Raw genomic sequence first — 12,382 nt, forward strand, 5'->3', positions numbered from 1 at the left:
TCTTATTGTATATACTACAGACATTTTGGTCTCCCGTAGTGAGCGAGTGAACGCATTTATTGGCGTGAATGTGTGGTCTGAGAGGGTCAATGGCGTAATGTTCAGTACTCCATCACCCTGAGTTAATGGTATGTAAATACAAAAGCCCACAAACCGTTAATAGGTCATAGAGCCCAACCTCGGCGGCTGAACGGAAAAAAGCGAGGTCTGACCCCGGGGACTGCCAACACCCGAGGTGGGTGATTCTCGAGACAGGAAATTTATTGTAATTATACAAAAGCCTGAATTGAGTGGAAAAGCCGTCGGTGGCCACAACGGTTTAGGCATTGACACGGCGCTCTTCACTGTAAGGTCCCGGGTTCGAATCCAGCGGGCCTGCTTTCAAACCCGACATACTTACAAAAGGGCTTTTTTTTCAATAACACCGGCACCCTAGGGTTTATACGACCTCCGCTGTTGCGAATCCTCGTAAAAAAAGGAAAAGAAAATTTTAAAAAAGCCTGAATTGCCGGTGGTCTACGAGAAATTGGGTGCGAGAGGCTTAACTATGTATACGCGTGCATAGTATGCAAATGTGCAGATTGGGGCTTAAATAATTATTATTGAAGTGAGTTTTCATAATATTCTATGAGTTATTAATTCTTAAGCTTTTAAGATTCTTAAGCTATTAACACTATTATACCTTATTTACTTGTTATATTACGGTTAAAATGATTTATTTTACATATAAAAAACATACAAAGATGGTTCTATAATTCACTATTTGTTTACCACTACATATTTTCGTGTTCTTGGCATAATATAAAACAAGTTGTTTTCACAATGTGAAGAAAGAAAGGAGGGTTTTGATGGTAAAATGAAGGTAAAATTTTCCAATTGTTGACCACACGTGTGGCGACTTTGTTGTTACGTGTGGCGAAAATAGCAGTAGCTCGCTACAAATAGCACCAGCTAATTTTATTTCTAAGGCTATTCAATTTCTTTTACATTAATTAACCATGTAAATAATCGGGGCTATTCAAATGGACAAATCATAGATAAAAATTCTGTATTTCCCAAGGTCAACGACTCTTGAAAGTTCCCCTACCATTCACTTCAGTTTATCTAAACCTAAGTTATTCTGTTGTCTGCAATTTTGGTCAGTCAGCACATGTGAAAAATGTGGAGAGCATCGCTACTCTGCATACTCCTGATCCAATTCGTCCGAGTCAGTCTGCAGGTGAGCCCATGGCCACGGTAGCCTTGCACGCCATTGACCTCGTTTCAAGGCAAACGATAATATTTGTTTGTTAAATTTTACAGGAATGCATTAGTATAATCTTTACTTCAACGAAAAAATCACTTAAAAAGGATATAGCAATTTTTAAAAAACCCGAATTTTGATTGCCAATTTTGTACTGAAACAGTTGAGTTCAAATCAATTGAGTTGTTAATTTATCTTTCAAAACACGCTTGATCGGTTAAAATTAAATGTCTAAAATTATCTAAAAGTAAACCTACCTGTTACCATATGTTTCTTCCGTAAAAGATAAGTAAAAAAATAAAAAATAAAAATAAAATATATATATATTCAAAACACATTGACAAAGGGGTCAGGGTCAGTTCTGCGTCCAAGAAAGATTTCTTGTTTACCTTTCAATGAAAAATATTTATTTTAAAGAATTAAATTGTACAAAAGAACAAAATTCGTATCTTTTTATAAAACTTTAATTAATTTATATAATTTTTTTAAATTATATTTTGTTCAAAGAAATTTATCAATGCGTCAATATTAATTATCTCTATTAGCCAGTGGTTTTTTTTTTTTTCTCTCGACCTATTTAGATGTTAACAAGTTTAAAATCATTTATTATGCTGTGTTACCTATCAATTTTAAATCTTTAAAAGCACGAAAATATAAGAATAGTCGATATCATGTTTGCTTGATTTTAATTTTAACAGAAATGAAACTTTATATCAAAGAAGACAACATAAATATCGTATTTCAACAAGTTGACAACCATAAAATTTTATCAGCAAGTCATTTAACCAAGAAAGAAACAGTTCACATTATATAAATTATTTATATTTTTCGACTTTGGATTTTTTATGAGAAAGAAGAAAACACGAGCGAAACGAAAATTCATTTTAAAAATACGATTATTCGGAGATCGTGAGATGCGATCTGGTGTTACGTACGTTTTAGAAAAACATTTTCTTTATCGTGCCAACGTTTCGATCTTTACTGAGATCATCTTCAGGGCTCAAAGTTTTTGTTTTCTGGGTAGATGTGTCATTATTTGTGTCGTGTTCAGGGTGCCCCCTGTGAGCTACTCTCAACACGACAAACAAGAATGACACATCAACTCGAAAAACAAACAATTTGAGCCCTGAAGATGATCTCAATAAAGATCGAAACGTTGGCGCGATAAAGAAAATGTTTTTCTAAAACCTACGTCAAACCAGACCGCATCTCACAATCTCCGAATAATCATTGACTAACGGTCACTAAACACCACACATTTAAAAATACTCTCAAAAATAAAAACCAGACAGGCGTATTTTGTTGTTTATTTCAAAATATACGTATTTTTACCGTTATATTAATTACAATTACTTATTTTAATGTAAACCAAATAGAATAAGTTCAGAGATTCATGAGTTTGAAAAAAAATGTTTAATTATGATGGTTTGGAAGAAAATTTACCAAATCACCGGAAAATCATTTAGTTGAAGATTAAACCTAAACTAACAATTTATTACATGGTTTTGCTTTTAATAACGCTTATTATTTCATTGGATCTCACGGAGAGCCAAAAGTACCCTAGCGACCGGATTTCAGTTTGTAAAACAGAATTCATTCTCCAAAAAGAACCGTTTGAAGCTGTTCAACCATCGTTGGAGGCGCCGGACGATGCCTAACTCGTTTCTTTATCCCCCATAAGTGTTCTATTGAAGTTATGCATGCCAGGAGATGCTGGCCAATTCATTGTGATAATCCCGACATCCTCCGAATGATGGTTACAACTTGAGATACGTGCGGTCGAACATTATCATTAACAAGTATCCCCAATAAATGGAGCGAATGGGACCACAGCTTCCACAAGAACTCTCGATGTACCTTAGAGAATTCAATTCTGTATGGAAACAGTTAGGTAAGAGCATGGACATTCCATCCCATAGCATAACTGACTGTCTTTGAAATGGCTGTGACTCACCCATGGCACATGAAGCAAAGCGTTCTCCACACACGGTCCCGATCATCCTATTGCCACAAACCAAACCGGCACTCATCTGTTAAAAGAACAAACCCCCCCCCCCATTGTTCAAGTATGTAAGCGAGATGCTGATTGATACTTGCTTCCTCTCCAGAAGAGAATCTGATGCAGGACGTCTTGAGATAAGGCTATTCCGCGATGCCTTCTAATAAGTGGTTTAAAGCTCACCGTTTTAATACGGACCGTTTGAACTTGATCTCGTTAAATGGTAGTTCCGTAGTGAGGTAAATAGCAATAAAAAGATCATCTACAACCGTCGTACATCGCGATTACGCTTCGGTAAAGGTGGCCCTAAACTGCTGTAGATCATCGTGGATGGTAGAGCGCGGCATAACTAGAACTTGGGTTATGTAACGGACACTACGTCCTTCGTTTATCGAAGCATCTGCCCGGGCGAGACTTCTCGGCTTAAAACTTTTTTTTGTCTTTGAGTGTATAACAACTCCTTTGTTTTAACAAGCCTACAACCATAAAAGTAGCCCCACAAAAAAAGTGTGTTCAAAGTAGTGCTCTTTGAAATTTTGGCACCCCACATATTTCCATGGCTAATTGTAACACAAGGTAAAAAAAATAAAAAAATAGGCATGAAAAAATGAAATATTATAAGAAAAAAAAACACAGAACGACATTCCATTAAAATTCACTAATTTCGTGATCCGCTTGACCAATTAATATATTACAATTAATTAAGGTTTTTAGTTGAGATAAAAAGTCAATGGCACGAGCGGGATTCGAACGCACGATCTTCGGCTAGATACGCCGCTGCTCTACCACTTGAGCTATCATGACCTCGATCCACTCGGACACCAACTTCCCATCTCAATCCCACCTTTTGAATTTTCCCTTCTTTTTGCCATTTTTCAAATGTCGTGTAATCGGATTGGCTTCTCGACGACAAATGAAAAATGGCAAAAAGGAGGGAAAATTCAAAAGGTGGGATTGAGATGGGAAGTTGGTGTCCGAGTGGATAGAGGTCATGATAGCTCAAGTGGTAGAGCAGCGGCGTATCTAGCCGAAGATCGTGGGTTCGAATCCCGCTCGTGCCATTGACTTTTTTATCTCAACTAAAAACCTTAATTAACTGTAATTCCTTTAAAAACTAAACGAATCCCCCCCCAAAAAAAAATATATATCATCGTTTATTTCCATGTATCACCTACCAACTAGAATAATTGTCTTAAAACTTGATTATAGGAATTTCGGTATAAGAGAAAGCAGTTAATTGCGTAATAAAATTAGTTAGGAATATTTCCCTGGTAATCCTCATCCTTTCTTTCACCAAATTATGACGTTGACCTTTTTGTTATCTTTGTGTCCAAGAAGAACCATACAAGTATCCCATACCACTATTATTATTTCTAGTACTAAAATAATTGTCTTAAAACTTGATTATAGGAATTTTTTATGCGGTAAAGCAGTTAATTATGTAATTACGTTAATTAATTAATAAGTCAGGAAAAATTTTCTGGTAAACTACATTCTTTCTCTCACTAAAATCTGACGTTTTGACCTTTTTATAATTCTTGTGTCCAAGAAGAACTTAATTTGATGACAGGAAACTAATAAAACCAACCAGCATAGAAGATTTTGTCTTAACTTTACAAGAAAGAAGAATGCCTTTCTGAAAAACTAGAAAAATCATTTAATAAATCTGTATCTTCTATTTTGTTAATCAAATATACAACCGACAATAATACTTTTTAACAACTTGAACAAATCTCAGGGTTTTTTTTTCATAAAATAAGTTTACAGATATAGACTGTTATAGACTAATCAGCCTAGGAAAATTTCCATGGTGAACTTTCCTGATGGAAGATAGAGATGGATAAAAGTGCAATAAGCCAGAAAAATAAAATTCGCATTATAATAATTTTAATGTTTAGATGTTTTGAAAATTTTACAAGAAAACTATTTTAGTGAAAATATAGAAAAACCCTTTCAAATATCATCTATTTTTATAAAAATGTGTTAATGGCAATAATTTCAAATATTGCCAATTGACTGGTGAACTGGATTCTTTTTTTCTCACAAAAATTACAATGTTTTATAGAGCCTTTGTGTCTAATAAGAAATTATGATTAGTCTGATGGCAGGAACATAGTGACAAAAGTCCTTTAAAGCTAAACATGTCTTATGTCTAATGCAATGTTTTATAAACATCAAGCATACAATCATCAACATAGAAAAAGAAAAATGTCTAACGACCAAGGAAAATTGGCGTTATTCTTTCTCTTTAAAGAATTTTAGCATTTTAGCAATTTTAGAATCTTTATATTTAGGAATAATATATCTAGAATTTTTAAATATAATCTTTATATATAATAGCAATAGGAAAGCAATAAAGCCAACTGAGGCAGGCAATTTTTCATTCTAATTTGTTTAAACATTTAAAGAACTAGCATTCACACTAGTTAATTCCAGTTCTCAACCTATTTCAACTTAAATGTTTTACTTCTTATCTGGGATTTCTAGAGTACAGCAGCAGACGACCATTATGTGGCAGCCGTTGTTGAATACCACAGTATCTGGGATATAAAAAGTTCCCCTAGGGAAAATGTGATCGCCAATGCGAACAAGTATGCCGAGGTGATGAAAATGGCAGCACTGAATAAGGTAAAAATTGGTTCGATATGCTCAGGATTGTTTCTGACAGTTTACTTGTTCCAGGTCGACATAATCGTGTTTCCAGAAATCGGACTCATGAACTATGATCGAAGTGTTTTTGTCGAGGTACCTGACCCAGAAAAGAAGGTGACACCGGCCGAAGACAGTACTCAAGATCTTGTATGTATTTCTTTCCAAACTTTTATATTATTTTAATTTAATTATAATTTATATATATTTAATTTTTAATTCATTTTAAATTTTTCATATTGATTTTGTTGGTTTAATTTTTTTTAAATTTCTTTCTTGAATATAGTTAGTAGTTAAATCATAAAATTCAATAAGGTCTTATTAATAACTAATACACTATTTCTTGGTCTATAGATTATTAGATCTTATTGTTAACTGAAGAACAGAATTTAAATTTTGGAGAAGAATCATTACAAGTATTAGTCAATTGTTTGTCAGAAAGCAAATTACATTTCAATTAGAGAAAAACTAAAACAAGACTACACAGCATTTTGTCATTCAAGGATGAAGGACCCTGCCTCTCCCTGTTTATATCCCTGATGTTAACCCTAAGTAACATATGTTGAAATGGTGAAAAAGAAATTAGGTGCGAATATGGCCAAAAGATAGGCAAAAATGGTAGAAATGTTGTTCATATTATGTATGTTTGTTTGCAAAAGCAATTTGAATAAAAGTGTTTTTGCAGTTTGGGATCTGGTAATTTTGGTCTGACTTTCATATCGGGTTTGGTCTGTCAGTTGGGCCAGTTTGAGCTATCGTTTGGGCATTTTGCCACCTTTAGTGGAGGGTTTGTCATCTTGCTTCAACCTCCTTAAACTCCTGACTGACCACTTAAAATAGAAAAATGGCAAAATGTTTGTGACAAACTAAACCACCAAGGAGTTCCACCAAAAAAGTAAATGGAGTCTTGGAAAAAATCATGAAGACCCGCAGTCCCTATGCAGAAATTTCACTCTTATTTAACGTTTTTTCATCAAACTAACTCTTTTTAATTCCAAATTTACTTACTTATTACTTATTTATTTACTTTTTACCTTCAAATTAAACCTTTTTCTATTTTTAATTTAAAATTATATGCTTTTAATACTCAAGTTAGCTTTTTTTACCCTCAAATTATCTCTTTTTATTTTAAAATTTACCATTTTAACTTTAAATTAACTTATTAGTTTTAAATGAGCTAATTTTAATTTCAAATTAAACCATTTTTTAGTTAAAGCATCAAAGAAACCTAGGAGATAGTATGAATGTAAACACACAAAGTAAAATTCCTGATCATTTCCTGTCATTTTGACCTACTCAGCTGGTTTGGGCTATTAGATGCATTTCAGCATTTCACCATGTTCAGAAGCCAAGGGCCAATGTGAGGCTTGCTAACAAATTCTCTCCTAAAGTAACAACAAAATTACAGTTTCATGACCCATAATAAATGACCCGTGGGGCGTCGGTGGCCACAACGGTTTAAGTGTTGAACATGGAGCTAATCACTGTATGGTGAAGGTCCCAGGTTCAAATCCAGCAGCCCTGCATTTGAACCCGACATATTTACAAATGCCCTTTTTTTCAAAAACAACGGCACCCAGAGGGTTGATATGACCTCTGCTGTTGCGAACTCTTGTAAAAAATAGTTTTAAAAAAAATTAAATAAATAAATGACCCATAAAAGTGTTCACAAAGTATTTTGTCATGACCAAGCCTGAAAACTACATTATTTTGTAATGAAAAAGGCTGAATGTCAAATAGCATTGAGCAATGACTTTAATCTCTTTACTTGCCCCTCCTTATTACAACTTGATCATTATTTTTTGTGAAGGAAGATAATGCTCCAAGGGTGTAAAACAATAAACTTTTTTGTCCGTTTTTAATATAAAGTTTGTCTTATAAAGGTTTTTTTCTTTTTGGGACTACATACATCTCTATACAATTTTTTTTTAACAAAAACCAAAAAAATACAGTTTACCTTGTTGATAAACTATTATGCTTGGATATAAATTCAGATTTTTGCATTATTTTAGGTGCTGCAAATAATTTCAAAAGCCGCCAAAGATAATTCTATGTATGTAGTAGTTAATCTTCATGAAATTCATAATGCAAGTGAAATAACAAAATACAACACAAATGTCGTGTTAGATCGCAGTGGCACCATTATAGCAAGGTTGGCATTTTTTAAATATATGCTTAGGACTTATGCTTTAGATTGTATGAGTTTTTAATACTTTACTTTTGTTAAACTTTAGATATCGGAAGTTTAACTTATTTGGCGAGGCCTATCTGAACATAACGAAGGAGCCGGAGATCGAAACGTTCACCACAGATTTTGGAGTGAAATTTGGCATGTTCATTTGTTTTGACATTCTTTTTGCTTCACCTGCTTTCGACCTGGCACGAATGAAGGACGTCCACGATATCGTCTTCCCATCAGCTTGGTTCTCAGAGTTGCCTTTTCTGACCGGTTGGTTTTCCTTCTTGTCTTCCTTCTCGGTATTGTTGCAATTAATTCCTGTTTTCTTCCAGCAATACAGGCCCAGTCAAGTTGGTCTTTCGCCACTGACATCAATCTTTTGGCAGCAAACCACAATGACGTGATATTGAAAGGCTCAGGTTCGGGGCTGTACAGAGGTCTGAGAATGTCACCAACTACTAGTCAGACAAACTTGGAGGGAACGTTTGTCATTATCGGAAAAATGCCTAAAAAGGGTTAGCGTTTCATCCTCTTATAAATTTTTATTTTGCAAGCATACTTAACGTTAAACCAACTTTGGGTCTGTATACCCCCGCAGGTGCCATCTTAAGGGAGGAACTGTCAATTTTTTAGGCTTCTGGTTTCCAAATTATGTATTTATACTTTCAAATTTAACAGTTTGCATTTTGCTTTGTGTCCATGTGTAATTGAAATCTATTCATTGAATCCCAGGTTGCTCTTCATTCTTCTTGTGTAGAAATGTGTAGTATTTAGTGACTTTATTTGGAAATCATGTGATGCGGTCTTGTGTGATGTAGGTTTAGAAAAAATGGATTTTTCTTTTGAAGGAAATATCTTTGTCATTAGCATCAAAAGTTGTGATACTCTTCTCTTGAAAAGAAAGACTCATTAATTTTAATGAAAATATCTACATTGCCTTTTTTACCATTAAAAACATTGGAGAATTTGACAAGATAAGATTTCAGAATGTAATTCCAGTAATTGGGAGACAGCCATGTCATTTGTGTATGGAGAATCAGAGAATGATAACGCTTCCCATATTGTCACGTAGTATTGTAAAAAGTCTTGACTTCAATGACTGTACTTGATATAATTAATAAGTTGAACAGACACATCCAAATCTTTCTTAGAAGAGGCTGGCATTTATTTAATATCTAGAGCATGTCTGTGAAAAACACAATAACTACTGCTGCAAAATAAAAATAAAAACTTGTTTTCGGTAATCATTGTTATTAGTTTTTTTAATTTTATTCGTTTTCTACGTTTTTTTTTTGTAAATATTATTTTTTTCAAAATTCCCACAGCCCCTCCCCCCCAAGGGTTCCATAGACCACAGTTTAGGAAGCCCCGGTCTACTCCATTGCCCTTGGAGTAGGAGTCTCACAGGGAAGCATACTTGGACTACTCCTTTTCCCCTTTACCCAAAGAAATACTGACTTCGCTCTGCCCATCTTATGTTCTATCTTGATTGATACTTATTTTTGTTATGATTGACATTATCGTTTCACTACGACTAAATGAGAAAGTGATTTCTCTCTGTTTGATGTTATATTGCTTGCTACTAATTTCTGAATTATTTTGTTGTATTATATATCTCACCACCATCATCAATTTAAGAAATTTTTTTCACCTTATTGTAGCTTCTGCCAACAACTTTTAATACTGATGATTCTGTTATTTTTCCCTCACTTTCTTTATGCCTATATCTTTATATTGTATCCCACCATTTCCATTTTTTATATTAATATGTAAATTTTAAAATATCAGAATGTAAATATTTCAAGATATGTGAGGTAGTATGTAGGGTAAATCTAAAAATTAAATAATAATAATACCTGTCTTTAAACTTATTTTAGAATGCATAATCTTTGTATTTTGTTTTAGGCTTTTCCTACTCTGAGGACTTTGGTACTTCTGACCAAATTAAAGTCCTGGGTGAACCGACTGAGATAAGCATGACATGGTTACTTAAAGAAAATGCCAATTTATACAAAAGTGAACTAATCAGTTCTGACGACATCCTTGAAAGAGAAGAGATAATATCGGATGGACTAAAAGTTGGTGCCAAGCTAAAAAAAAAATTTGTCGAGACAGTTTGCCAAGAAAATTTATGTTGTGAGTTCAACATTACTTTCACTTCAAGTTATTACTCAAAGTCACACAAGCCCAAAGATATTTTCAATGCGTTAGACTCTTTTCACAAATTTAGATACAGGGTAGTGGTTTTGGATGGAAGTAGAAAATACGTCGGTGTTAAAAGGACTTCTGGTTTGGATGTTTGTGGCATAGTATCTTGTGTGAATTCTAAACAGTCTAGTTGTTTTGACATTCCCAAAGAGAACGATGACAATCAGGGTGAGTCGCCTGATGGTGATCTTTATTCTACCTCCTTTGATAGCATTAGCATATCTACGGTGTACAGTAATACTGAAATGCTGATCATGCCCAACATCCTTCATTCTACAAGCAAGAAAAATACTTTCGGCACTGTCCCTAAACCGAAAGAGTTCCTGTTTATGAAGACGGCCGAAAGCTCACTCGTTCGAGCCAACTTGTACTTCCATTCACCGAAGCTCATCACTGGAGGGCTTTATACAAGGGTTTTCAGCCGTGACAGTCCATACCCACTGAATCAAAGTTCTGTTAATAATTTAAATTTGATTTTGTTTATTTTAGTTGTCACAGTTTTCTTTATGGTCAAGTAATTGTTTTAATCAAGAGAAACTAAATATAATGTTGCTATTAATTTTTAAATTGAGTGCTATAAATACTAGTACTCTGGCTAATATGCAAGCTCATAAGGCCTTTAAAAAAATTTGAAAAATGTGATATTTTATGTAAATGTAATACCTAATAAAGTGTAACTGAAATGAAAATGTGAATGCTTCCTGTAACAATTTTCATTCATTCATTCAAGCAGTTAAGTCTTTTAAGTCAGCCACTGTACATTTGAAAAAAATAATTGAAATATTCTACTAAACAATGGCATAAAAAATAAATAGAATGAGTATAACAAGAAGAATGATTGAAATATGTTGTTCAAATATAATATTTTAATGCTGTTTATTTTATTACTAAATTTATAACTACTATTGTAGTAAAATCATAATTATTACTAATGGAGAATAATGAAAATCTTATTACTACACTTAACTATTTAGAATTCTTATATGAGTGTTCATTTTGGTGTTTGGGTAATAATGGGTTTATCAACTCGCCTCACCCTGCTTATATATTTGATAGATCGCTTAAGATGTAAAAATGTGTCTGACAAACTAAATCCAGGCAGACCACCATCACATCAAATCCATGTTCATATAACTGGCTAATTAATTTTTTGCAAACAATTTGCAACTAAAATATAAAACTGAAAATAAGAGTATTGTTGAAAATAGTTAATATTCTTTATTTTGCAATTTGGTTGTTAGTAACATTTTTGTCTGCCCTTTCTTTTCATTTGGTCATTATTAATTCTCAAAATATGGCTAAATGCCAAAACATATTTGACAGACCAACGTAGTCATAATAAGCAGATCAAAATGATCAGTAATGAACAAATTACACGTTCGTCACCCTGCAGACGACACAGTAAAACCTTGCAATTGAGCATTTTTGCTTAGCAATTTGGTGAATATGACAAATTCATTTCCAAATTTTCATCATTTCCAATTTTTCATTAGACTCACTATCAATCCTGATTATATTGATTTCAAACTACTAGAGATGTATTCATGCGGGAAGTTGGAACATTTTTTCCTAGAAAATTGAAATTTCCCCTCCCATTTTACATTTCAGAACTTTTTGAACAATTTTATTATATTCCTCCATTGTATTTCTTCAATGTGTACTCCTCTAAAATCACAATTTCCACTTGTATTTTGAGTTTCAGACCTTTTCGAACAATTTTATTATATTCCTCCTTTGTCTTTCTCCAATGTGAACTCCTCTAAATAAAAATTTCCACTTACATTTTGAGTTTCAGGCCTTTTTGAACAATTTTATTATGTTCCTCCGTTGTCTTTCTTCAATGTGTACTCCTCCATAATCCAAATTTTCACTTGCTTTTTGAGTTTCAGATGGTTCTGAACAATTTTTTTTTCTATGGTTTTTTTTCTGAGGTCAATTTCTTGTAACTGGCAAAATTCCAAAACCATGACACCAATTTTTATGAAATTTTCACATATTGTGCTGGTTGGTTTCTAGATATAGTAATAGATAAATTAATTGTAACATGCTTATTTTATTGTAAACCAAATTAAAGGAGATCAGGAATTCATGAGTTTTAATAAAA

The 12,382-nt window shown here is 33.4% G+C and overlaps 1 protein-coding gene across 1 annotated transcript; it reads left to right on the plus strand.

The window, feature by feature from the left end:
* The first annotated feature begins 1,110 nt into the window (after positions 1 to 1,110).
* On the plus strand, positions 1,111 to 11,157 carry LOC106669732 (vanin-like protein 2). Its single transcript, XM_014399413.2, has 7 exons — positions 1,111 to 1,219; positions 5,730 to 5,870; positions 5,925 to 6,041; positions 7,904 to 8,043; positions 8,126 to 8,340; positions 8,403 to 8,585; positions 9,976 to 11,157. The coding sequence occupies exons 1-7, from the start codon at positions 1,160 to 1,162 to the stop codon at positions 10,794 to 10,796; spliced, it is 1,677 nt and encodes a 558-aa protein (XP_014254899.1). The 5' UTR covers positions 1,111 to 1,159; the 3' UTR covers positions 10,797 to 11,157.
* The last annotated feature ends 1,225 nt before the right edge of the window (positions 11,158 to 12,382 follow it).

The sequence above is a fragment of the Cimex lectularius genome, unplaced genomic scaffold (genome assembly GCF_000648675.2).
Source record: "Cimex lectularius strain Harlan isolate CLEC.00 unplaced genomic scaffold, Clec_2.1 scaffold8, whole genome shotgun sequence".
Lineage (NCBI taxonomy): Eukaryota > Metazoa > Arthropoda > Insecta > Hemiptera > Cimicidae > Cimex > Cimex lectularius.